Genomic DNA, 26864 nt, shown 5'->3' with positions numbered 1-26864 from the left:
TGAGGCGGCTATCGAAACCTCTTGGAGGCCCAGCCTTCGAACCCCTGGACCGTAACGGGCTCGGTGCCCTTTATCGTGTTTTGTAATGAAACCTCTAGCATGGGCTTGGACCGTTTGTCTTGGTCTTAGGTGCAAGAGGGGTCCCCGAGCCTCCTCCTGGAGCGAGAGGGCGGTCGGGGGTCCCCTGACTTTTTCATCCGACCCTCTCATATCCTTTTTGTTCGGACGGAGGGTTTGTTTGCCGAGCCCATTCTGGTCTCGACAAGGTTGTAGGAAGAGCCCCTAGCCTCTGCGTGGAGCGAGAGGGCCGTCGGGAGTTCCCCTAGCTTTTTATATGCCCCTCGCGCGTGAGGGTTTGTTTGTCGAGGCCCCTTTTGGGCGCGAGCTCGGGTTGTGGGGTCTCGGCGTATTTGCAGGAAGAGCCCCCTAGCCTCTGCATAGAGCGAGAAGGCCATCGGGGGTTCCCCTGACTCTTTGTGTGACCCTCATGCTTCCTTTTCGCTCGGAAGGAGGGGTGGAATGTGCCTTGCTACCCTCGATGGGCCCGAGCGGTGACACTTCTAGTGAGCTGTTATCGGGTAGTCCGAGTGGAGGCCCGAACCCCGTTCGCTAGGAGACGACTAGCGGTCCAGAGACACACTCTAAGAGTACCAGAGGATTTCTCTAGTGGGTGCCGAGGCTGTTCGTTGGGCCTTGGTGGTTTGGTGCCTCCCTATGGTGGGATCCCATTTGGAGACTTTCCTACCGGTCTCGGACATGATTTTGGGTATCCCAAGCGTTTCGCTTGCTTGGGCCTTGACCCCGTATAGGCTCGCCCGCGGTCGTCCCTGACTCTATTATCCTGGGGTGGCTATCGAAACCCTTTAGGGCCTAGCCTTCTAACCCCTAGATCGCAATAGGCTCAGAGCCTGGTTCCTTCATACGAAAGGAATAGGCCGCGGGGAATATCTTCCCTATTGGCTCGGCAATGGGTGGCGCACCTTTTGAGGTGGTTTCATGGGGAGGCGAAACGACGCCTGCTGCCGTAGTGGCCGAGCATGACGTGGTGGATGGGACATAACTGTCCTTGCATTTAATGCGGGAGACGTGGGCGCGTGGGCCGATGAAATCGGCTCGTGGTTAACTGCGCCGGATTGAGGGAAAACCTCCCCGATTTCGTCGCCCGTTCGTTTGGCCTCCTCCCTGCATAAATACCCGAAGGGTCTCACCCTTCCTCGTCTTACCTTGCCTGCATTAGCACCGCCTCCATCGGGCCGTCGCTAGAGCATCGGGTGCCGGGAAGAAGAGGAGAGAAGAGCGAGCCCGGGGAGAAAGCGAGAAATAAGCGAGAGCATGGGAGAGAGAGAAAAAACTCACCGCCGCACCCGATTCCTCCATCGCACCCATGGCCGGCGACATCATCGTTGTCGAGGCGGACCCCTAGGATCTGTCAAACGTCACCGAGGAGATGCTTCAGTCACTTGTCGATGGTGGACTCCTTCGCCCGGCGACAGACCCCCCAGGCCAGAGTGGATTGCTCCGTACGGCGAGCTAGAGCCAAGGCCTCGCGACGGCTACGTCGTGAGCTTCGTCTCCTTTCACGAGCGTGGCCTCGGCGTCCCGGCAGACCGATTCATGCGGGCGCTCCCGCACTACTACGGCGTGGAGCTCCACAACTTCAATCCCAACTCCATCGCTCAGGCGGCTATCTTTGTTGCCGTCTACGAGGGGTATTTGGGGATTGCTCCCCATTGGGAGTTGTGGCTCCACCTATTCCGGGTGGGGCATACTACCAAGCTGATGGGCACGTCGGGTAAGAGGAAGGCGACGAGGGCCGGTGGCTGCACTCTCCAAGTGCGTCAGGACCGCCTGCACCTCTATATCCCGGCCCAACTCACGTCCTCCAATCGCCGGTGGTACACGAGTTGGTTCTACCTCCGCAGCGATGACGGAGGACTTCCTCCTTACACTAGGCGGATTGTGGAGAGTTGCTCGGAGAGATGGAAGTACGGCGTCCCGAAGGACGACCAGCTCAAGCTACAGCCGCTCCTGGAGGGGCTGGCGAGGCTGCGGGGCCACGGTCTCACCATGGCTGTGGTCGTGGCCGCCTTCCACCACCAGAGAGTGCTACCGCTGATGGCTCGGCGGCGGCGGCTGTTTGAGATGAAGCCGAGTGAGCCTATTGAGGGCACCCGGATGTCCTCCTCTGCCCTTTTCGATGAGGAAATTCTTCGTCGGGTGGGGGAGACGGTAGAGGCGAAGCTGAGGGGCAGCAATTTGACCCCTATCGCAATGCGGCCATCACGGGGGTTCCTCTCGCTGGTAAGTCGTGTGCCGATGTAGCCTCCCAGCCTCCTCAATCTCCCCTACCCCTTGTTTCCTTATGCGCGTCCATCGTTCTTGTAGGGTATAAGGGACGTGCGCTCCTCTCCGCTACCCATCCCTGAGGACGTGAGGCGTTGGGCGATCAACCGCGCGCATGCTGATGCGCAGAAAAAGCGGAAAGACGCCAAGGCGGCGAAGCGCACGAAGCAAATCCTCGCACGCGAGGAGCTGGATAAGCGCCGCTGCCAACAACGGAAGGATGGTCTCCCGTTGGAGGAATCCCCGTCGACGTCGCTGTCGACGGTGGCCTCAGATGGGGATGATGGGGGCAAGATGGGGCGAGGTCCCCTGGACCACCTTCCTGACGTAGTGGAGGTGGCGCCCGGGGTGTCGACAAGCAGCCCGGCACTCCTGGGAGGAGGAGGAGAAGCGGACCTGGGGCCGGTGATCGCCCGCTCTAGGGCCGAGGCTGACACGCCCGAGGCGCGGGCGTTGGGCAAGCGTGCCGTCAGCCCGGTGGGCTCGGTGGCCATGGTGGAGCGAGTGGTGGTGGAGACGACGCCATCGCCCTCGTAGAGGACCGAAGGGGCGCCGGGGTCCATTGAGGACTGACCAGCGCCGATGGATACGGAGGCGATGCCTCTGCCGCCGCCTCCGCCGTTGCGGATGAGGTTTGCCGTGGCGAAGCAGTTGCCGCCCCGTTCAAGGTAAGTGTTTTTTTGGCAGGGTCATAGTGCATTCCGTTCGCTTTTTTGGTCTCGCGCTGACCCTGTAGGTTTTTTTTCCTTAGTCAGAAGCGGCCTGCGGACAAGCTCCCCTTGGCGCCCCTTAAGGCGCTTAAGGCGAGCCCCGGCTCCTCTGCCCACCTGGTGGCGGAGGCACAAGCCGCTATCCAACGCGGTGCGGCGTCGGCGAGGGTCGACCCAAAGGAGCTGGCCACCTAAGGGGGGGCTGCCAAGGCGGCCCCTACATAGACGAGGGAGGGAGCGCTTCCGCCCGACAGGGGCGAGGCTCACGAGTTGGATGGGGCCGGCGTGCCCTTGGTTGCCGAGGCCCCCGGGGTCTCCAAGGCTGAGGCGACGGAGGACAGAGCGCCCAAGACCGCCGAGACCGCAGTGGCTGCGGTCGGTGTTTCTGCGTCCTCCAAGGCCATGGTGGCAGAGGCTGGAGCCCCCGAGGCCACCGATGCCGCCATAATGGCGGCGAAGCCATCTACCCAGGAGGCGGAGATGAAGGCGGGGGAGGCCTCGAAGGCGCCCTTAGTTCAGGGGTCGCCGTTGTTGCGGGAGAGCGCCCGGGAGGTGGAGGTCTATCCGATCTCCTCCGACGATACTTCCCGGGTGCGGGAGGTGGTCGACGCCGAGGATGCCGGTGCTGGTCTTGGACGAGGGAAACTCGGCCCTCGTGCGGGCACGACCCGAGCCTCGCGGGTGGGATCACCCATGGGTGCTGTGGCGGAGCCGGGATGACCCTGAGGGGGAGCCTCTGTTCGCCCTCGAGGACGTAGCCGAGGGCGGGCGCTGGGGCACCTTCGAGCAATACTGCCAGCTGGCGGAGCGGTCGCTACGGACGGCGCTATCCGTGGTGGCCGACGAACTACCCGGAGTCGCCCAGGAGCTCGAGACCCGGTCCCTTGGGAAGTCGGTCTTTCTTTGGCGGGAGAGGGGCATCTGGGACCAGCTTCAGCGGCAGAAGGGCCTTCTTGCCGACGCTAACGAGCTCCTGTCAGCACGAAGCGTGGAGGTGGAGGACCTCTGCCTTCGTTGTGCCGACACAAAGGTCGAGGCAGCCACGGCCCAGACGCAGCTCGCCCCTCTGGCAATGCGGGTCAAGGAGTTGGAGGAGGAGCTTACCCACGTGGCCAGCGACCGGGATGCCTTCAGGTCCTGGGCCGAAGAAGCGACGGCCTCAGGCAAGGCCCTCGCCGGGCAGTTGGGGGCAGAGGAGAGTGCGCACCAACTGACAAAAGGTGCTCTGAACGAGGCCCTTGCTGTGGTTGAGGCCTCGCAAATCGAGGCTGTGGTTTGGAAGGGGACGGTCGAGGGTGACTTCTAGTCCCCTTGTTTTGTTTCCTTTTCCTTATGTTCGCTCCCTAACTTCCTTGTATGATGCAGAGCTGGGAAGTGAAGCTTCTAGGGCGGCCGAGGCTTCTCAGGTCGAGGCCCAGTGCTTGAAGGAGGAGGCCGAGGCTTCCAGGGCCAAGGCCCTATGTTGGACGGAGAAAGCCAAGGCCTGTCAGGTCGAGACCCGATGCTGGGAGCAGAAGGCCAAGGGTGAGTTCCGTGGGCTTCCGCCCCTAACTTAGGTTGTTTTTTTTCGCTCGACCTCATTCCACTTTCCACGGTGTAGAGTCAGAGGTGGAGGTTACTCGGGCCACCGAGGCTTCCAACGCGGTGCAGACGGTGCTCGAGACCGAGATTGTAGAGCATGAGGCGCTGAAGCGTGCTGCCCTTTCCGCCTACGAGGCCCTGGAGGTTGAAGGGGTTCAGTCGGGCAGCTCCCTGGGGAGCCATTTGATCACGCTGAGCAACCAGATGCGTGAGCGACTCCGAGGAGCGCTGCACACGGGTGTTAAGCGTGCACTGGCCATCATCTCTTCTCACTACGTCGGCGTCGACCTCCTGGCCATCAGTGATGGGTATGTCCTGCCTGATGATGACGAGGAGGCTGTTGCGGCGGTCACAAAGCTGATGGAGGCGGCGGAAGGCCCTGGCGTGGCGCTGGCGATGCTCTTTGAAGAGGAGGTGGTTCCTCCCCTACCACCCGCTAGTGTTGAAGGCCCTGAGCCTTGATCCAGGCCCCAGGGGCTATGTAAGAATAGAGTAGGAGTTATTTTTTGTATTGTAACGCTTGTGGCCGTCGGGGCCTTTATTTTTGAAGTATCTATGTTTCTTAGTTGTTTTTTTTATGTTTCTGAGCCTCTGCCCTTTGTTGCTCCTGATCAGATTTCGTTTGCAAAACACCCCCTTGGGGCCTAAGCCGTCCCTTGAGCGAGAGGTAGTGAGGGAGTGCCGTAGCCTGAAGGCATAGGTCGTCTCGCGACTCTACCAGCCTCTTGCTTAGGAAACAGACCTTGGTCCGAGGAGTTTTTACAACTGATTCGTTAGAGCCTGCTAGAGTCTTGGCGTAGGAATTTTTACGAAAAACAACTGAAGAATGGTGCATGGGACCTAGGGGGGTCCCCCATCTAGCCCCCGAGGGAGGCTTGGTTCTGCCGAGGCAGAGCCGAGTCTCCCTTGCCGTGTTACTGAATTGCCGAGACCTACGATGGGCTCGGGGGGTTTCTCGAAAAATTAGACCAACTAAAGAACGCTTTTTAATTGTATTTCGAGAAACGACATATACAATGCTTGGAAATTTAGGGATAAAAGCGACGTAGCTATTCTATGTTCCAAGCGTTGGTGAAGACTTCGCCCTTCTCGTTGGCCAGCTTGTAGGTCTCGGGCTTCAGTACTTGGGCGACGATGTATGGTCCTTCCCATGGCGGGGTCAGCTTGTGGCGGCCCTTGTTGCTCTGTGCTAGCCTCAACACCAGGTCGCCTACCTTCAAGTCTTGGCCTCGGACGCGTCAGGCCTGATAGCGCCGTAGGCTCTGCTGGTATTTGGCCGAGTGTAGTAGCGCGACGTCTTAGGCTTCCTCCAATTGATCGAGGGCGTCCTCTCAGGTGGTGCAGTTACTTTGTTCGTTATAGGCTTGTAGCCTCGGGGAACCACATTCCAAGTCGATGGGGAGGATGGCCTCGGCCCCATAGACTAAGAAGAAAGGCATGAACCCCGTGGCTCAGCTTGGAGTGTTCCTCAGGCTCCAGATGACCGACGGGAGTTCGGCGAGCCATTTCTTGCCAAACTTTTTCAACTGGTTGTGAATCCTAGGCTTGAGGCCTTGTAGGATCATGCCGTTGGCACGCTCTACTTGGTCGTTGGTCCTTGGGTGTCCTACGGTCGACCAGGCCACACAGATGTGGTGGTTGTCGCAAAATGTCAGGAACTTTTTGCTGGTGAACTGCGTCCCATTGTCGGTGATGATGGTGTTGGGGACCCCAAACCTGTGAATAATGTCAGTGAAGAACAACACTGCCTGCTTAGATTTGATTCGATTGATCGGATGAGCCTCGATCCATTTGGAGAACTTGTCGATTGATACCAGTAGATGGGTGTAGCCCTTAGGGGCCTTTTGCAGAGGCTCGACTATGTCGAGCCCCCACACGGCGAACGGCCATGTGATGGGGATGGTTTGCAGGGCCAGGGCTGGGAGATGTGTCTGCCGAGCATAGTATTGGCATCCTTCGTAGGAGCGTACTAGCTTGGTAGCATCGGTGACCACCATCGGCCAGTAGAACCCTTGGCGGAAAGCATTTCCTACGAGCGTCCGAGGCGCCGCATGGTGCCCGTAGGCGCCTGCGTGCAAGTCCCAAAGCAGGGCTTGGCCCACCTCGGTAGTGATACATCGTTGGAGGACACCTGAGGGACTTTGCCTGTACAATTCGTCATTGTAGAGGGCATAGGTCTTGGCTCGGCGTGCAAGCCGTCGTGCTTTGGTTCCATCGCCAGGAAGCTCCCCCCGATCGAGCCAATCGAGGAACATGATTTGCCAATCCGCGTCCTGATCAGTCTACGGAGGCTCGGTGTTGACTTCCATGACCTCGGGCTCGGTCGAGGGGGTCTCGGCAGCAGAGGGGGCATCGAGCTTTGTCGTGGGTTCCATAGGTGGGCCCTCCTCTGTTGTCGAGGTATAGCCAATGGAAGGTTTGTGGAGGTCTCTAGCGAAGACGTTCAGGGGGACCGGGGCCCGTGCTGAGGCCATCTTTGCCAGCTTGTCGGCGGCCTCATTGTACTTCCACGCGACGTGATTTAGTTCGAGGCCGTCGAACTTGTCTTCTAGGCGTCGTACCAACTTGTAGTAAGCCTCCATTTTGGGGTCAAGGCAATTTGACTCCTTCATCACTTGATCTATGACGAGCCGCGAGTCACCTCGGACGTCGAGGCGCCGTGCCCCAAGTTTGATGGCGACTTGTAAGCCGTTGATGAGGGCCTCGTACTCTGCCACGTTGTTGGAGGCGGCAAAGTGAAGCCGCACCATGTAGCGCATGTGTACTCCGAGGGGCAAGATGAACAGCAGACCCGCACCTGCCCCGGTTTTCATCAGGGATCCGTCGAAGTATAGGGTCCAGCACTCTGTCTGAGTTTGAGCCGGTGGCAGTTGGGTGTCTGTCCACTCAGCCACGAAATCGGCCAAGACCTGAGACTTGATCGCTTTCTGAGGCGCAAAAGTCAAGGTTTCCCCCATAAGCTCGACGGCCCACTTGGCTATCCTGCCTGAGGCCTCCCGGTTATGAACTATCTCCCCCAGGGGAAAAGATGATACCACAGTCACTGGGTGAGACTCAAAGTAGTGACACAGTTTACGCCGGGCCAGGACCACGGCATAGACCAGCTTCTGGATGTGGGGGTAGCGTGCTTTGGTCTCGGAGAGCACCTCGCTAATGAAATAAACAGGTCGTTGGGTGGGCAGAGTATGCCCCTCTTCCTGCCTCTCTACCACTACGGCAGCGCTGACCACTTGGGTCATTGCGGCGATGTAGAGTAAGAGGGCCTCATCCCTGGCCGGGGGTACGAGGACGGGAGGATTTGTGAGCAGCCTCTTGAGTCTGTCGAGGGCTTCTTTGGCCTCGGGGGTCTAGGAAAAATGCTCGGATTTTCTCAAGAGTCGGTATAGAGGCAAACCTTTTTCGCCGAGGCGCAAGATGAAGTGGCTCAGGGCTGCAAGGCATCCCATGACCCTCTGTACTCCCTTGAGGTCCCTAATTGGTCCCATGCTGATTATGGCCAAGACCTTCTCTGGGTTGGCTTCAATGCCGCGTTACGAGACTATGAATCCCAAGAGCATGCCTCGGGGGACCCCGAACACACACTTCTTGGGATTGAGCTTGATGCCCTTCTCTCTAAGCCATTTGAAGGTTATCCTCAAGTCGTCGACGAGATCCTCGGCCTTTCTGGTCTTGACCATGATGTCGTCTATGTAGGCCTCGATGGTCCACCTAATGTTGTCGCCAAAGACCTAGGTCATGCACCGCTGGTACGTGGCACCTATGTTTCTGAGGCCGAAAGGCATAGTCACGTAGCAGTACATGCCAAATGGTGTGATGAAAGAAGTCGCAAGCTGGTCTAACTCTTTCATCTTGATTTGATGGTAACCAGAATACGCATCAAGGAAAGACAGGGTCTCACACCCTGCAGTGGAATCAACGATTTGATCGATTCGGGGTAATGGAAAGGGGACTTTTGGACAGGCTTTGTTCAAACCGGTGTAGTCCACGCACATCCTCCATTTCCCATTTTTCTTCTTGACTAACACGGGGTTAGCCAACCACTCTGGGTGGGACACTTCTTTGATGAATCTGGCCACCAAGAGTTTCTGTATCTCCTCACCGATGGCCCTATGCTTTTTCTCATCGAAGCGGCGCAGGCGTTGCCTCGCCGGCCTAGATCCGGCCTAGATGTCTAGGGCGTGCTCGGCGACCTCCCTCAGTATGCTCGGCATGTCCAAGGGACTCCATGCAAATATGTCGGCATTTGCACAAAGAAAGTCGACAAGCATGGCTTCCTATTTGATGTCGAGGGTGGTGCTGATCCTCAGCGCTCGATCGTTGGGGCAGGCGGGGTCGACCGGGACAAGTTTGATGGCTTCCATAGGCTCGAACACCCCTATGCGACGCTTGGAGTCAGGCGCCTCGCCACTGAGTTGGTCGAGGTGGGCGATGAGGGTCTCGGCTTCTGCCAGAGCCTCGGCGTACTCGATGCACTCAATGTCGCAGTCATATGCATGTTCGTACGTGGACTCAATTGTGATGATACCGCTAGGGCCTGGCATCTTGAGCTTGAGGTAGGTATAGTTGGGGACTGCCATGAACTTAGCGTAGCACGACCACCCCAGGATGGCATGGTAGGCTCCCCCGAACCTGACTACCTCGAAGGTAAGGACTTCCTTGTGGTAGTTGGAGGGAGTGCCAAAACAGACGGGAAGGTCGATGCGCCCGATGGGTCACGTGCGCTTCCCTGGCATGATGTCATGGAAGGGGGCGACGTCGCCTTGGAGCCTCAACCGGTCGATCTCCAAGAGCTCTAGGGTATTAACGTAGAGGATATTGAGGCCACTGCCTCTGTCCATCAACACCTTGGATAGTCGAGTGTTGCTGATGATCGGGTCAACGACCAGTGGGTACTGCCTGGGATTCGGAACATGGTCAGGGTGGTCATCTCGATCGAAGGTGATCGCCTCCCGAGACCAGTCAAGGTACCGGGGGGTGGCCACCTTGATCGAGAAGACTTCTCGGTGCTCCCTCTTGCGCTGTGGCGCCGTAAGGCACGCCGAGGGTCCACCGAAGATCATGAAGGCGTTGTGTACCTTGGGGAAACCGTCGTCCTTGTCATCGTCCCGGTCGCCAGCGCCCTTCTGCTTGGCGTCGTCATCGGGGAGCCCGAGCCTGGCGTAGTATCGCCGCAGCATGGAGCAATCCTCGAGGGTGTGCTTGACCGGGACTTGGTGGTAAGGGTATGGTTTCTTAAGCATGTCGTCGAAAGGCCTAGGGCCTCTGGGGCCTCGGGGATTCTTGCGTTCTGTGGCCCCGACCAGATCGGCCTCCAGGACCTCCTGCTTCCCTAGGTGCCCCTTTTTCTTTCTCCTAGGGAGGTGGGAGGCCGAGGCCTTGGGGGCCTCGTCCCTCCGCTTACCCTTAGTGTCGTTGTCGGGGAAGATGGCTCTGACAGCCTCCTCACCCGAGGCGAAGTTGGTGGCGATGTCAAGGAGCACAGCAGCGGAGCACGGCACGTTCCGACCTAACTCTCGAACCAGGTCTCGGTAGGTGGTGCCGGAGAGGAAAGCCTGGACGATCTCCGAGTCGCCGACGCTGGGCAACTCGGTGCACTGTTTGGAGAAGCGCCGGATGAAGTCTCGGAGAGACTCATCTGGCTTCTGGCGGCAGCTCTTAAGATCCCAAGAATTTCCAGGGCGCACGTATGTGCCCTGGAAGTTCCCAACGAAGATCCTAACCAAGTCGCGCCAGTTGTGGATTTGTGAGGGAGGAAGGTGCTCGAGCCAGGCTCGCGCTGAGTCTGACAAGAGCAAAGGGAGGTTGCGGATGATGAGCAGGTCATCGTCCGCGCCACCTAGCTAGCAGGCCAGGCGGTAATCGGCAAGCTAGAGTTTAGGGTTGGTCTCGCCGCTGTACTTCGCGAGATTGGCCGGTTGCCAAAACCGGGCGGGGAAAAGAGCGACATGGATGGCCCTGCTGAAGACCCAAGGGCCTGGTGGTTCAGGGGAAGGACTGCGGTCCTCCCCGCTATCGTAGCGACCGCCTCGATGTGGGTGGTAGCCCCGAGCGGGCCCCTCGTTGTCATGGCATCGTCGCCTGTTGACCACCTCATGGTCTCCCTATACCTCGCGTCGATTGCTGAGGCGGTCCAGAAGCATGGGGACCCTGTGGGCTATTGGTGCTCGAGCGGGCTCGGGATGAGCCGAGGCTTCCCTATCCTATCGAGGTGGAGCCACGAGCAGGTTCGAGACGCCCCCGTGCCGTCGGGAGGCGGAGCTCTCGGCTTGCTGAACCGCGGTGGTCTCTAGGAGATCCCGGAGCTCATCGCGGACCCACCGCCCCTCCGTGGTAGAGGGCTTAGGCATTGCACGAACCAGCATTGCCGCAGCCGTGACATTCTAGCTAGCGCGATTGAAGACTGGGGGTTGCTCACTCCCTTCGTCGTCATGGATGCGGTGATGCACATTGCGGGCCCTCCGTTGGGCTCCTCCGCCTTCGCCGCGACCTCGCTGTTCCTGTTCGAGAGAGTCTCGAAGCTACTGCAGAAGAAGTTGGTCTTGTTCGACCTTGGCCTGGAGCTCACGGAGCTGCGCTAGGTCTGGACGTTGAGGTCGTGCAAGAGCAGGGTTCTCGTTTTGTGCGCCCGGTAGGACAATGCGTGGAGGTGTGGCGGCGCCTGTTCCTGGGTGAAGCGGAGAACGGCTGCCTGCCCCCTCGTCCTCTTCGCCCGCCCTTGGCATCCCGAGTCCGACGTGAAAACACTTGCGAGTGGGGTCGTAGGTGCCTTCGTCGTCGGATTCGGAGTAGTCTAAGCAGTAGTCGCTTGCGGCCAAGAACTGGCGCATAGCCCCAGGGTCGTGGAGTCTAGAGAAATCCGCTCCAGCCCATGCCTCGTCCTCCTCCGAGGAATCGTCGTAGGCGTGGATTGACTCGGTGGTATCGAAGTCGAGGGCAAAGCGCTGGCGGCGTGCTGAAGGATCCGCGTGAGCAGCAGCATAAGCATAAGCATAAGAGGCGGCGGGGTTTCTCAACCCAAAGGGGTATGGGGATGGTGCCGTCGCCGGGCTTTGCTTTGCTGGGATTAGCTCCCCAGGGAGTGGTGGAGCGGAGCTTGATGACTGGGCATCGCTGTGTACCACCGGCGATTTTCCTTTATCCAAGCTCAGGCCAGACAGGTCCTCGGCCAGGGACCCTGTGCCAATAGCTGGTCGTAGGATATCGGCGTGGAGCGGCGTGCTGCCCTGGATTGGCGTATCGTCGGGGCGGTCTTGGTTGCGTCGTGACTGGCGAGCACGGCGAGAGCGGCCGCCTGGGCGCCGCCTGCACCTGGGCTGCCGGTGCGTGACTTCATCATCGGTTGGTGGGGCTCGAGGAGTCAGGAGTACCATGTCGTACTCATGCCCTAGAGACATGAACTCTAGGCTCCCAAACCAAACCACTGTGTCGAGGCGCAATGGTCGTACGGGGTCTGCCATCCAGGACTTGCTGGGATGACGAAGCTGACACGTAGAGGCCCCTACCTGGCGCGCCAACTGTCGGTGTTTCGGACCAGGGGGTCCTCAACCAACCAGTAAATATGAACTGCGTGCCCCTAATCCCGGATGGTGATGCAAAGAGACACAAGGTTTATACTGGTTCAGGCAATCGATGCTCTACGTCCAGTCTGAGAGATCGATCTTGTATTCCTTGCACCGAAATGCTTGTAGTAGGGGGTTACAAGCTAGGGAGAGAGGGAGCTAGTCCCAGGTCTCAACAAGGTGTTGCGTGGACCGTTTGAGACATTGCTCTCAGGCGGTTGGGATGTGTGCGCGCGTGTGTGTGTTACAAGGTGTTCTTCCTTTTTTTTCCTCCTTTCTAAGTGGCCCAAGTCCTCTCCTTTTATAGTTGAAGGGAAGACAAGGACAGTACATGTGTTAACTATGCGGCGTCGTGCCAACAGGGGCGGCATGTCCGAGCCCTGTGGCCTGCTCCTGTGGCGGCGTGGTCGTCGGAGTGGTCCGTCCTTGGAGCACTGGGGCGGCGTGCTAGTCCCATCCGATCCTGTGCATCGTGAGAGCCCTGGGACCGCCTCGGAGTGGGTGCGGCGGTGGACGGACTGTGCGTGAGGCCGAGGCTTGGTCGGTGCCGAGGCTGCACCGCAATGGGGGGTCTCGGCGGGCACGATCCCCAAGATAGCCAAGACCTTGGTGCACAGTGCCGAGGCCCCGAGTGGGCGGCTGATCTGGCGCGTCGGCTTGGAGGCGGTGATGACCCGGGACAAGTTGTCCGGGCGATGTTGTTTTCGAGGCGGGGATAGCGGGACATAGTGTAGTGTGGGCGCTGATCGTGGGCACAGCGTCAAAACATAGTGGCCGGTAATCCCCGCCGTGCCCTGTCCTAGCCGGTATGGCACTGACGCGACCTCAGATCCCGTCGGCCATCCTTTGGCGTCGAGCCCTCGTCCGGCGGAGATTGCGAGAGTGGTTGAAGTATTAATGAGACACGACACGCTGTCGGGAGGGTCGGCCGAGGCGGGGGGGGGGGGGGGGGGGGCGACGGGCCGCGGACGAACCGGCCTCGAGCGACACGGAGAATGAGGCCTCGCGCGAGACGGAGATCAGACTCCTTGCCGAGGCCTTGCGCGAGAGGCCTCGCGCGACACGGAGAATGTACCCCTGCCGAGGCCTTCCGTGGGGAGCCTCGCGCGAGGCGGAGATCGTGTTCCCTGCCGAGGCCTCCCGTGGAGAGCTTCGCGCGAGGCAGAGATTGCGTCAGGACGCCGAGACCTCCTGCGCGAGGCTCGAGGCGAGGCGGAGGGCTTGGTGGGCCCGGTCGTGGCGGGTGAGGGACCCACGGCTTACCTTCTAGCTTTGTTTTTTGATGGGACTTAAGCAACCCCTTTGATATTCGCTCGGGGTACCCGTTCTAAGATACCTGACACAGCCGCACTGAACTGCAACAGGCCGGGGAGCGTGTGCTCGCCCGCCGGCGCCGGGGACGACGAGGGGAGCGCTGCACCGGTAAAAACTGGCCGGCCGTCGGTACTCTCAAGTCTTCTCAATGTCTTGTAGTAGTACAGTTATACACACCGGCACACGGGCAGACCGAGGCAGGGTCTGCACGGTGCAGGCTCTCTGGGGCCAGTTTGATGTCAATTTTTTTTGTAAAATACTGTAACGTTTTCATTGCTATTTGATAATTAGTGTTCAATCATAATATAATTAGGTTTAAAAGATTTATCTCGTGAATTTTGTCTAAACTGTGTAATTAGTTTTATTTTTTATTTATATTTAATGTTTTATGCATATATCAAAGATTCAATGTGACAAAAAAATCTTAAAAAATTTGGTATTTTGAGGTGCAGCTAAACAGGGCCCCTAGACTCCCGAGAGCCTGCAGTGCAGACTGCCAGGGTCGGCATGCCCGGCCGGAACGGAACCCACCGTACCCTCAAATACTCCGCGCCCGCGACACACTCGCCGATCGCGCCCGCCCACCACAGTTCGCCATTAAAGACGAGCATCGTGCAGCGCCGGCCACGAACTCCAAGACATTGAGAGTATGCATGGTGGTCAGGCTGGATAATCATCCTGGTTGGGAGTACTGTGCAAAAAAATTAACAGCAAGCTCGTTGTAAAGAAGCTTGCAATTTGGGGTAAACAAACCGTACTACCGTAGCGCGCCCGTGGTTCCGTTCCGGTACACGTACCTGTCAGCCGTCAACCGCGGATGGCATGGCTTGGCGCCACACAGTGACAGACAGCTGATTAGCTAGACCGCACTGACGGTGAAGCTCACAGCGGCCGCAGCAGCAGGGCAGCGTTGTATCCGAGTCGAATCGCCACGCCGCAGATTGCGCCACCGCCCCACCAGCCCTCCACTTTCCCCAAAGTCCTCTCCAATCCGTCGTCGGGCCCTCCACCTCTATCGTCTCCATAAGTAGCTGCCGGCCGTGCTCACACTGGTACTAGCTCACAAGCATCCCTCTCGAGTGGCGCAGTTGGATTCCTCCGCCCACAGAAGACTCGTCCCAAACCCTTTCCTTTCCTTTTCCTTCAACCAGGAAGTAGCTAGAGCGCCGCCGCCGCAGCCATGGCCACCAAGCCCGGTGCTTCCGCCGCTGTGCTGCTCCTCGCCCTGCTGGCGGTATCGGCGGCCGGACACAACGGCCGCCACTCCGACAACAGCAACAATCCGGGCGGCGGCGGCGACCCGGGCGCCTTCTTCGCCAGGATGCCGTGGTTCGGCGGCGCGGGGCAACCGGGGCCCGGCGGCGGCGCGCGGCCCGGGGGCGGGTTCTTCGGCGGGTGGGCCGAGGGCGGCGGGCTCGGGTACCGGCGCGGCACGGTGGTGCCGCCGTCCACGGTGTGCCCGCAGGACGGTCCATGCCGCGGGAAGCGCCTCACCTGCCCGTCGCGCTGCTTCCGGACCTTCAGCTACGGCGGCAAGAACGGCGGCGGCGGGGGCGGTGGCGGAGGGTGCAGCTTCGACTGCACCACACGCTGCGCCGCTACCTGCTGAATCTGAGCGCATGGTCGTCTCGTCTGCAAGGATGGCGTGGCAGCCGCTAGCTAGCTGAAGCTCATATACTCCTCTACTGTCATGCTGTGCTTGGCTAATATGGATTACCTTATTACTAATAGTATCGACACGGGTTAGCTTAGTTGTTGGCTTTGTTGCTATTGTGATCGATCGTGATGAGCCCATCGTCTATGCATGTGTGTCTGTAAATTTGATCAATAAAGAGGAGATGAATAAAGGGTACGAGTAAAGTTGAGCAACGGGCCGGCCCGGCACGGCCCGGCCCGGGCCCGGGCTAGGCACGGCCCGTAAGGGCACGGGCCTGATTGGCACGGCGTGCCGCCGGGCCGTGCCCCAATGGGACACCGTGTTTGCTTGCAGGCCCAGGCACGGTCCGTGGGCCGATTTACAGGCCGTGCCAGCCCGTTCAGCACGGGGCCCATTAAGACATCAGGCCAGCCCGTGGCCCGCTGTTTAAAAAACACCTTTTTCAAATTCATTTCAACAGATCTACAGTTCAGGACATGTATCAAATTCATTTTCACAATTGACAAGTTCACAAATCACAAAAACATTTCAGAATTCACATTTCATACTTGATATCATAGCTATAGCTCACAAGTCACAAGTTCACATAATCACATTTCATCAGTTCACAATAGAGCAAATGGAAGCCAAATATGTTTAAACTTGAGCTGTTCGTGCAATGCCGCCTCATTAAAAACCTTTGTAGGTAAAACTCACACCTCGTGAGATAAAACCCTACAAAGGAAAAGAGTACGGCCAGCTCATTATTGAATGGTTCAATTGTTCAAAGTTATTACAAACCAAGTGTCTCAAATGTCTTCTCTCACTCAGACTCAATGCCTCACTCTCACTAACTGCCTAAGTGGTTATTCCACTAGCACCAGAGTCATGATCTAGAAACTGATTCTTGAAGTAGTCTTCATACTCCTCATCCTCCACTGTATGCTGTCCCTTCTCTTCACCAAGCTCCCAGTCCTTCACGCAGATCAACATCTCCACAGTGTCTGGTCCCAATCGACGTCGGCGCTCCTCAATGATCCTGCCAGTAAGACTAAAGCAAGACTCCGAAGAAGTTATTGAAACAGGGACAGACATAATATCTTTAGCCATTGTACAGAGAACTGGGAAGGTTAGTTTATGCTCATGCCACCAATTCAGGACATCAAAATCATCATCATAGGCCACAACATTGTCACTGTCAAGGTAAACAGTGAGCTCAGAGAGACCAGGAGGCACAGCAGATGATCCAGCAGTACTTGAAGGACCAGAAGAAACTGATCCTCCAAATATTTTGCCCCATGCCTGCTTCCTCTTACCTGTCAATCCAGATGGATGGGTGGTCCTAGCTGGCCTAGCTGCACCAAACTTAGATTCATACTTGTCATACAGTTTATGCAACTCAAATTTGACCTCAGCAAGATAATCAATGTAACTCATATTGTTACTCTGAGCAAGCAAGTCAAGCACATTCTGCAAACCTCTCATCTTAGCCCTTGGGTCCAGAACAAAAGCAAATGCATATAACAGTGGCACATGTTTCCAGTATTTAAGAAATTTAGCCTTCATTGGAGCAACAACATTACATAGATTAGAATCATGTTCATAGTCATGCAGGTGGCTAGCAATCTCAAGTATGTGATGCAGTACCAAAGGACTAGTAGGGTAATAAACACCAGACAGAGCAACAGTTGAATCATAGAACAATTCAAGAAACTGCAACACCTTTTCAGCAATGTACCAGTGCTGTTCAACCAACAGAGGATAGCCAAACTGAAGATTAATGAACACAGAAAATACAGTTCTATATGGCATTAAATGTTTAAGCATAAGATAGGTTGAGTTCCATCTAACATCCATATCCAAACAAAACTTACGAGGACGCATCCCCTTAGCTTGGCAGTATTCCTTGAATTGAGCAATGCGCTGATTAGATGAATTTAGGAAGTTAATTGCAGTTCTAAAAATCTCTATGCAAGGTTTAAGCCTTTTCAAACCAGATTTAACAATCAAGTTAATTATATGGCAAGCACATCGCTGATGCACAACATGATACACCTTTTTAGTATGATCAGAAGGATCAACATCATAGCCCAGGTAACCATCAAGCAAAGGGGTCAAAGCAAGCATAGCAGTTGTATTAGAAGATGCATTATCAAGACTAACAGAGAAAACTTTGTCAAGCAGGCCCCAATCTCTAAGCACACCAGAGATACATTCAGCAATGTTAATGCCATTATGACTCACTTCAATCAGTTTAAAACCAATAACAGATTTCTTAAGTTCCCAATCAGAAGTAATGTAGTGAGCAACAACAGCAATATAATCTTCCTTAGCATTACCAGACCAGATATCAGATGTCAAACAAACAGAAGACACACCAGGCATAACAGCAGCTTTAAGGTGCAACATTTTTTCATTGTATAGCTTAGACAGATCTCTAGCTGTGCTAAATCTAGTGACCCTCTTATATCTAGGATTGTGAGCACGCTGAATGTAATCATCCCAAGCATCATTATCAGCAATAGACAAAGGCAGATCCAATCTAGCAATCAAACGAATCAGCTCATGCCTAGCAACATCAGGCTTATACTCCCAGTTTCTATAAGATCCATCAGGGTTTAAAGCAAGCCTACTTTGAACAGCATTAGCCCTATCAACTTTCTTTTTACAGGATATTAGATGTCTTTTTAAGTGACCAGTGCCATTAGCAGATTTACCAGACAAACGATGACGACAAAGCTTGCAAATAGCAGAAACAACTTGCTCACCATCCACTACCTCTTTGACTTCCTCGAAGTCAGCCCACACAGGGGAGCGCCGCTTACCAGTACCAGTGGTGGACGAAGCGAGTGAAGCTGCATCACTAGGGGCCGCCACCGACGCACCAGCAGCAGCACTAGCCGCCGGCGCACCACCATCAGCACCATCATCTCGGTTGGTCGGAGGAGCACTCCTACCGAACAAGAGATGAGCAGCATCGCCCATGTCGTCTTCGTCGTCGGGGATCTGGCCCAACGACCTGAGCTCGTCATTGATGGTTGGACCATCGTCGTCACCAGAGCCGGCCATGGCTACCGCACAGCCTCTTCTTCAGCTCTCGGCACCGTTCCTCAACGGATCTAGCGGCACCAGCTAACGCCGGTGACCTGCAATGCAAAAAGAAAACAGAGAGTCAGAGAGAGAGAGAGAGAGAGAGAGCAGAGAGGTTAGAATAGATCAAGATTCAAGGCTACGGGCTAGATCTAGGGTTAGAGTGGAGGTGGAGGGCTGGAGGCGTGGAGATCAGCTTACCTGCATGGAGCCGGAGCCCGGCGCCGGAGAGACGGAGAAGAAGACGAGCGGCAGCGGCACCACTCCCCGACAGACGGTGACAAACAAGTTGCACGGTGGTGAAGACCTTGCCGGTCAGAGAGAGAGAGGGAGGGAGAAGGAAGAAGACAGTACGAGAGCTCAGGATACGGCCGGAGACTAGGAAGATGACGAGAAAGGAGAGCAAGATCCGGCGGTGGAGACGGCTCAGAAGGGAGAGCTCCAAGATCTCCAAGATCCGGCGGTGGAGACCTTGTCGGAGTGCAGGACGAGCGGCGAGCGGTGGATCTTGGAGTCCTTGCCGGCGTCGAGCGGCGAGCGGTGGGCGGCGGCGCAAGGCGGGACGAGCAGGCGAGGTGGGGTGGGATCTAGGGTTTCGCGGTGGGGAACGGTTGCGGCGGCCGGGGGAGGGAAATGAGGCGCGGCCGCGCGGGGGGACGGCCGGCTGGCTTATATAGCCCCCCGGCTTACCGGGCCCTACCGGGCCAACCCTAGAAAAACGGGCCGGGCCGTGCCGCACGGCGTGCCTTGTTGACAGCCCAAGCACGGCCTGCAGCGGGCACCGGGCCGGCACGAGGCACGGTCGCGTACGGGCCGGGCCGTTTTCGGACCGGGCCATGCAACCGTGCTTCGGACCGGGCCGAAAGCACGCGGGCTGCATGCTAATCTTTAGGTACGAGGTTCTAGCTCACTCACCACAGATGCAGAAGCAGAACAGAGCAGCCGAGAAATCTCTAGCCAATGAATTAATGAATGAATAATATAGAATGGAGTCTGAAAGCAGACGATGATGACTGAGAATATGTATCTATATGAAAGGAGAATGGCATGCTCGATTCTTGGAACACAGGAATTTGAAAAGGCTGCAGGGATAAAGAGACAAGAGTGAAACTACTACTCTGCCTCCTAAAGTTCACAAAAAGGCCGGCACTGTTCATCTTAACCCATATTCAATTTATTCGGCTTCTTTTTTTTTAGCCGAAATCGTGTTTTTCTTTCACAACAATTCAATCGGAACAGTGTTTTTCAGCCAGTTTCAGCCAAGTTTCAGACCAACGAACGTAGCCTTTGTTCTACCAAAGAGAAAAAAATGAATTTAAAATGTTCGTGTCGTGTGGCTTCAATAATCCACGTATGATTGTATTTATATATCCAGTTGTATACGAGATAAAATGTACCAATTTTGGTTGTAGAAAATGTACGACGCAGGAGAGCCCAGGCATATCTCTATCTCTCTCTAAATCAGAGCCAAGCTCGCGTATCTCATTGGACCACGTCGCCTGTTTTTTTTATCGACCGTTCGATTCCCTGTCGAGATTGATCTAGCCGATCAACCTGACTGTCTAGCACGCTTCGCGAACCCTCCTCTCCACGTCTTCGACGGGCGCCGCTACTCCTTCCTAGTCTTCTCTGCGCCGCTGCCCCTCACTGCTCCGGTCCCTCCCCCGCAGCCGGGCGAGCCAAATCCGTCCGTCCGAGAGGTAGACCTAATCGGCGGCACGTCCTATGACGACATAGAGGAAGTGGTGATGCGGGTGACCTGTCGTCGCGGGGCGGCCTCGACCCTGCAGCCTAGGTGGTCGAGCCATTGGCGCCCATCCCGCGCGGGGATGCTGCGGGCGGCGCCAAGACGGCCAAGCGAGGAGGCGCCCAGACAGCAGCCACGGCGAGGGGTCCCTACCAGGGACGTATCGATGCGTGCTACTGTCGTCGCGGGGCGGCCTCGACCTTGCAGCCTGGGCGCCCGAGCCATTGGCGCCCGTCCCGTGCGGGGATGCTGCGACCGGTGCTAGGACGACCACGCGAGGAGGCGCCCAGGCAGCAGCCATGGTGAGAAGTCACTAGCAGCGGGGCTCCTCGGAGGTATGAAAGATTCCTGTCATGCTTGGGATTTTAACTTTTTTTTTGCCATCCTTACCGATGGCACTCCTTCGTTTGCCAGCTTTGTACACGCCTCTACATATTTGCCATCGCAAACAGTAACCCTCCTACGTTTTTGCTATTTTTGCTGAGGTGACACGTCTGATGGGCACGTCAGCGTGGCAGGGAGCCTAGGAGCCCTAACTTGGCATGCAAAATGATAACGCTGCCCTCGCCTCCTCCTTCTGTCTCCAGCCGGCCCAGCCCCGAGTCAAACCCAGTCCACTCTCCCTTCTTCCCCACTCCTAGCGACGGCAACGACGGCTGTGGCAGACGTGGCGGCGAGTCTCCTTTCCCTTCCTTGGACATAGGACAACCATACTAGGTACTGCCCGCACTCCCCTAAACCCTATTTCCCCGATTGCGCTCCCTAATCTAGGGTTTCGATTTGATTCGGTTTCGATTTGATTGGTGGTCCATTTGATTGTAGTGACGTTGCGGTAGCCATTGTTGTTGATCGAATGCGTTAAGATGAAGTGGACTGACTGCCCTCCTTGGTAAATTCGATGCGCTGTAGTGTTTGGTGTAGTTTTTGGGATCCTGTAGTGTTTTGGAGTTGGATGTCTCCTAACTCCACATGTTTCTTTATTTGTTTATGATTATTGTCGGGATTGATCCTGGCCATGCGTTTAGAATCCACGTTAGCGTTGCTAAGTACATAGCTAATGTTGATTATGGATCTGTCAAAATGGATGACCAAGAGCATGATGTTTGGATTGATCTTACCAGTCACTGCTCTTTGTCTAAATTTGTGGATGAAATGGCTAGAAAGATCATTTGGGGTAGTTTGCAGTAGCTAGTTGTTTTGGGGTCTGGACAAGGAGAGTGGGACAGAATGAAAGGTTACTACTGATGAGCAGTTCAGGGAGATGATAGAAGCTAGATGGGATGAGAAGGAAATGTATGTCAGCTGTGAAGTGCTTGACAAGGACAAGGTATCATCCAGACATAACAGAGATGCAGCAGCAGGAAATGTGCCAAATAAGCATAGTGTTCATGCCACATCCGGTGTAACAGCAGAGCAAGGAAATGTTGAATGCACAGATGATGCTTGTAGCAGTCCAGAGCATACAAAATCAGATGATGTTGTTATTGATTGGTCAGCTTTCACAATATTACCTGAGGAAAACTTAGATGGGGATGCTACTGTTTTAGTGGATGAGGAACAAATCTATGAATCTATGGGCTTCAAAGCTGCAGATGAGGGGATAGCAGGTGTTGATGGTCCACCAGAGATTCCAGTGCTAGAGATTCCTCTTGAGGTGGAAGAAGAAATGGAAGCAACAACTATCCCTATTGATGACAATGAAGCAACTGAGCCCTTGTTTTTCTATGATAGAGACAATCCTGATATGTCTATAGGCACATTGTATCCATCAATGCCTGAATTCTGATTGGCAGTTAAGCAACATGCTATAGTCAAAAAGTTTGAGTTGGGCACTGAGAAATATGATCCTAAAAGGTTTAGAGGATTTTGCAAATCAAAAGGATGTAAGTGGATTATTAGAGCTAGAACTCAGAGAGATAACAATGTCAGAGTATATATTACTAACTATTTTTTGTTCTAGAACATGTCACTATTTTTGATCTAGTTAACTTGTTGTTCTGTGGTTTGTATGAAACTTAGTTCATAAATATAGTCTAATGTTGGCTTGCTTGTTTCTTTGTTTGCAGTTACAAATAAACTCTAATGTCCATACTTGTGCCTCAAGAAGGAGAGTTTTGAACAGGATGCCATCCCAGGCATGGATTGCAGAGAGAGCAGTGCCTCTGCTTAAAGACAAGCCTCAGATGGGGGCAAAGGAGCTTAAAGAAGAACTTGAGAAGAAATAAAAGATCAACACAAATTACCAGACTTGCGGTATGGTAGACACAGGGCTGTAGATAAGTTTTTTGGTAAGTGGGATGATTCATTTGATTGGTTATTCAGATTTAAAGCAGAGATAGAGCTTAGGTCCCTAGGTAGTGTTGTTGAGATAGACACTGTGAAAGTAGGCAAGAAGGTTCATTTCAGTAGATTTTTCTGTGCATTCAAGGGTAGTATAGATGGCTTCCTAAAGGGTTGCATGCCATATATTAGTATAGATTCCACTGCTCTCAATGGGCAGTGGAATTGACACATGCCTGCAGCCAATGCTATAGATGAGCATAATTGGATGTTCCCAATAGCATTTGGTTTCTTTGATTCTGAGACCAAAGAGAACTGGATTTGGTTCATGGAGCAGTTAGGCAAGGCACTTGGTCCATTAGACAAACTAGTTGTGTGCACAGATGCCTGCAAGGTTGTTGCAGGTTCAACAAACATCTTACCTTGGCTAAATGAGCATCACAAGTTACTCTGGGCTAGAAGCAAGTTCTCAGTAGACATTAAGTGTGACTACATAAACAATAATCTTGCTGAGTGCTGGAATGCCTGGATCAAACAGCTCAAAGACCCGCCACTGGACTCCCTTACAGATGTAATTAGGATCAAGGCAATGGTCTTGTTTGAGAAAAGAAGAAAGATCTCACTAGCTTTGACTGGTGCCCAGCATAATTGACAAGCAACAATGGCCTGCAGTTGACAAGAGCTTCAAACTGTTTCCACCAGTGGCCAAGAAAAAGAAAGGACCAGGGAGATAAAGGAAGAATATGATTCTCTGCTGTTTGTAGAGGACAGGGAAAGTGTAAGTGCAATTAAGCTCTATTGTGGGTTTTGGCATTGATGACCACCAAATTAGAGAATAATAAGATTTATCGAGATGACAAGCAGGGAATCGAAAAATAAGGATGATGTACAGGTTGCAGGTGTCCTAATTACAAAAGGTGGCCAGACCTAGCTCAAAGGAAGTTTAAATTCTTTTATGTTTTGAAATTGAGTTTAGGGAAAGTCGTACTATTAAGAGGGATTTTAGGACAGTTGGTCAACTATTGAACCAGATGCTCAAATTCATAGATTTACATCCTCCCACCTAGTCAAAACAGCCAACCAAATTTCATATCAACTTACCTGTTTTGGCTAAGGCGGCAGTGCCGCCCTTAACTAACCGTTGGGCTCGATGGGTATTTATACCCTTCTGGCCCGGCCCATAACGGTCATTTTCTTCACTCAGTCATTTTGCTCAAAACAAGACAGAACCAAAGCTCACTTCTCTCCTCCATTATTGCTCCATCATCCCTCAAGCAAATCCTTGATTCCAACCATCAAAACTTGAGAGAAAAGGCAACAAAACTCAATTGGAGAACAGATCCACTGATTCCCAAAGTCTCAGAGCATTTGGTTCACGTTTGGCCGGTGGTTCTAGGGTTTGTTACTCTTGGAGCTTGCTCCTAGCTAGCTAGGCGTCGCCCTTACGCTTGCTAACTCATGTGGCAGCCTTGGGAGGTTTGTAACCTCATTCAAAAGCTAAAAAATCACCTCTCACCTCAAGAGTTCACTCTCTTGATTTAAGAACAAGGGTAAGGCAAGCCTTTGTGGTAAGCCCAAGCCTTTTGTGGCTTCCTCAACAACATAGACTTAGGCAAACATTTGTGGTGAGCTGAACCACAGGATAAATCTTATGTCTCGCGTGCTTCATATTGTTTACTTGCTGGTTTAGCTCATTGCTAGCTGTTGTTAGGGTTTAGTTGCTCGATCCATTCTTGTGTGGAGTTTCTATGGTATTTAGTATTTGAACTGGATCTTGTCTTTCTATTGTAGGATTGAGCAGCTAGTGGGGTCAGATTCATCTCTATAAAATCTCAACTGTATTAGATTTATATTTGTAGATCGGCAGTGCCACCCTCTGTTCTAATAGAGTTTTGAGTTGAATTTTACAGGCCTATTCACCCCCTCTCTAGGCCTCCTTTATCTTACTATAGATCCTACAAGTGATATCAGAGCGAGGTTACTTCGTATGCGCTTCACCACGTGAAGTATGTAAGAAGGAGGAGGTTTGAGGACCGTTCGCAATGCGGATGCAAGTGGTGTGCACGTCGAGGATGTCGGCAGCAGCAGCGAGCTATCCATGTCGATAGCAAGTGACACCACCATCAAAGAACCCAAGACCACCGATGCCGAAAAAAGAAAGGCAAGAAAAGAAAGAAAAGCCGCTAAGATCGCAACAAGAGAAGCTAGAGAAAAGAAGAAGGAAGAACAGCGGCTTAAAGACAAGAAGAAGAGAAAAGAAGCTAGAAGAATCACAAGAGAGGCAAGAGCCAAGAGAAGGGCAGCAAGAGCTCAAGAGCAAGAGAAAAATGAGTATGATGCATCATCTAGTGAGCTCTCTAGTAGCTCAGATGACGGAGATGATGATGTGTCATACCATGCTTCAAAAGATAGCAAGAAAGTGAAGAGGAAGGACAAGAAGAAGGATAGCGATGATAAGGGCAGCAACAACAACAATAAGAAATATGCCACCATATCCTTTAATTATTCTTATTTGTCTAACCATAATAAAAGGTCCTTTATCAATGTACCCGTGGACAAGTTGCCTCATTTTGATGGGACAAACTTCGCCAAGTGGAAGCACTTGATGAGTGCCTATCTTGTAGGTCTTCACCCCGGTCTTTGGGAGATTGTGGTGAATGGATTGCAGCCACTGGAAGATCCCAAAGTGCCAACAAATGAAGAGTTAGCTACTGTCCATCTCAATGGCCAAGCCACAAGCATTCGTCTTAGTGCCTTGGATGGAAATGAGTACAACCGAGTGATGAATGTCAATGTTGCAAAATAGATTTGGGACACTTTGCATCTAGCACATGAAGGTGTTGATAAAGTGAGGAAAGCAAAGATTGATTTGTTGATGGCTAAGCTCAATAGGTTCGTGATTGTTGATGGAGAGGGGCCACAAGAGATGTTTGATAGATTGATGACCTTGGTGGGCAAAATTAGAGGCTATGGATGTGATGAGCTTGATGATCACAAAGTGGTGAAGGTTATGTTGGAAGCCTACTCACCAAGAAATAAGACCGTAGTTACCTTGATTAGAGATAAGAAGAAGTTTGAGCACTTCACACCTAATGATGTGCTTGGAAGATTATTGACATTTGACCTGCAAAGAGAAGAAGCCAATGAGAGAAGAAGACTTGGTGAGTTGCAAGCCAAGCTAGAAGGCATGAAAATCAAGGAAGTAGCTCTCAAGGCAAATAAATCAAGCAATCAAGGCACCTCCAACAAGGCAAAGGGCAGCAAGCAAGCATCAACAAGTCAACCCAAGGAAATCAAGCCAACTCCACAAAATGATGATCCAAGTTCATCCTCAAGTGAAGATGAAGATGATGGGGCTGATTACATGAAGATTGATGACATGGCTTTGTTCATGAAGAGCTATCACATGGGGCTGAAAAAGAATGGGTATAAAATAGTGCAAAGAAGGTTTCCAAACAAGAAGAAGAGGACTTGCTATAATTGTGGCAGCACGGAGCACTTCATTGCTAAGTGTCCCTATGACAAGAAAGAAAACAAATACAAGAGGGACAACAATGAAGGCAAGCATGAACACAAAAAGAGATACAAGCAAATGGGAGAGGCACATATCGGACATGAGTGGGACTCAACTAAGGAGTCAAGTGATGAGGATGTGAAAGTTGCAACCGTGGCCATTCAAAAGCCATCCTCTACACCAAGGCTCTTCAACAACATGTCTAATGATGATGACCACCGCTCCACTCACGTTTGTCTTATGGCAAAGGGTGAGAAGGTAAAACAAAGAGCCAAATCTCCTCCACCTCCTAGTGACATCTCTAGTAGTGAACTTAGTGATTCTAGTGATGATGATACTAGTGATGTTGAGAAATATGCTAAATTGACTAAAAAGTTGGATCCTAAGACCAAGCTCTTCATCATAAATCTAATGAAGGAATTAGAGAGTGTCAAATCCGAGCTAGCCGATAGAGATGAATATCTTGAGAAAACCGAAAAGATGTATATTGGCTACAAGGAAGCTTTTGAGTTAGAGAGAAGTGAGGTGAAATCTTTGAACAAGGCCTTGGCCGAAGAGCAAAGAGAACATGCTCTCACAAAGAAGGCAAATATTGCACTCAATGACAAGTATTGTATCTTAGTTAAAAAGCACAACAAACTTGAGAAGCAATATAATCTTCTATGCGAGAGCACCCCACTCCCCTCTAACACAAATGACACTTCTATTCCCTCCACTAGCCAATGATGTGGAAAATGCTATAATCTTGACTTAAATGTTTATTCCACTAACCTTGCAAACTTGGAGGTTATGAAAAAAGAGATTGCTAGGCTTAATGTTATGTTAGGCAAAAGGTGCATGGAAGGCAAGAAACCTGCTGGTGGCAAAGTTGAAAAACCAAAAAGACCGCAATACAAAGGTGGAAGAAATCCACACATCAAGGATGGGCTTGGGCACACTCATGGAGGTAAAACCAATGGGAGAAAGGTAATCAATGGATATAAGTGTATTCAGTTCGTGAGCAAAGGGCAGGAAGGTATAGATAGGTCTACACAGATGGTGGCACAAGGCCGGCCCAGAGCAGTACCACAGCCTATGGGAGGCAGTGCCG

The 26864-nt window shown here is 53.4% G+C and overlaps 1 protein-coding gene across 1 annotated transcript; it reads left to right on the top strand.

Moving 5' to 3' along the window:
* Positions 1–14551: 14551 nt before the first annotated feature.
* On the top strand, positions 14552–19256 carry LOC136541274 (glycine-rich cell wall structural protein 1.0-like). Its single transcript, XM_066533088.1, has 2 exons — positions 14552–15356; positions 19126–19256. The coding sequence occupies exon 1, from the start codon at positions 14688–14690 to the stop codon at positions 15114–15116; it is 429 nt and encodes a 142-aa protein (XP_066389185.1). The 5' UTR covers positions 14552–14687; the 3' UTR covers positions 15117–15356; positions 19126–19256.
* Positions 19257–26864: the final 7608 nt, after the last annotated feature.

Source organism: Miscanthus floridulus, chromosome 3 (genome assembly GCF_019320115.1).
Source record: "Miscanthus floridulus cultivar M001 chromosome 3, ASM1932011v1, whole genome shotgun sequence".
In the NCBI taxonomy this organism is placed as follows: domain Eukaryota; kingdom Viridiplantae; phylum Streptophyta; class Magnoliopsida; order Poales; family Poaceae; genus Miscanthus; species Miscanthus floridulus.
The sequence above is the reverse complement of the archived record's forward strand: the minus strand, read 5'-3'. Positions and strand labels throughout refer to the sequence as shown.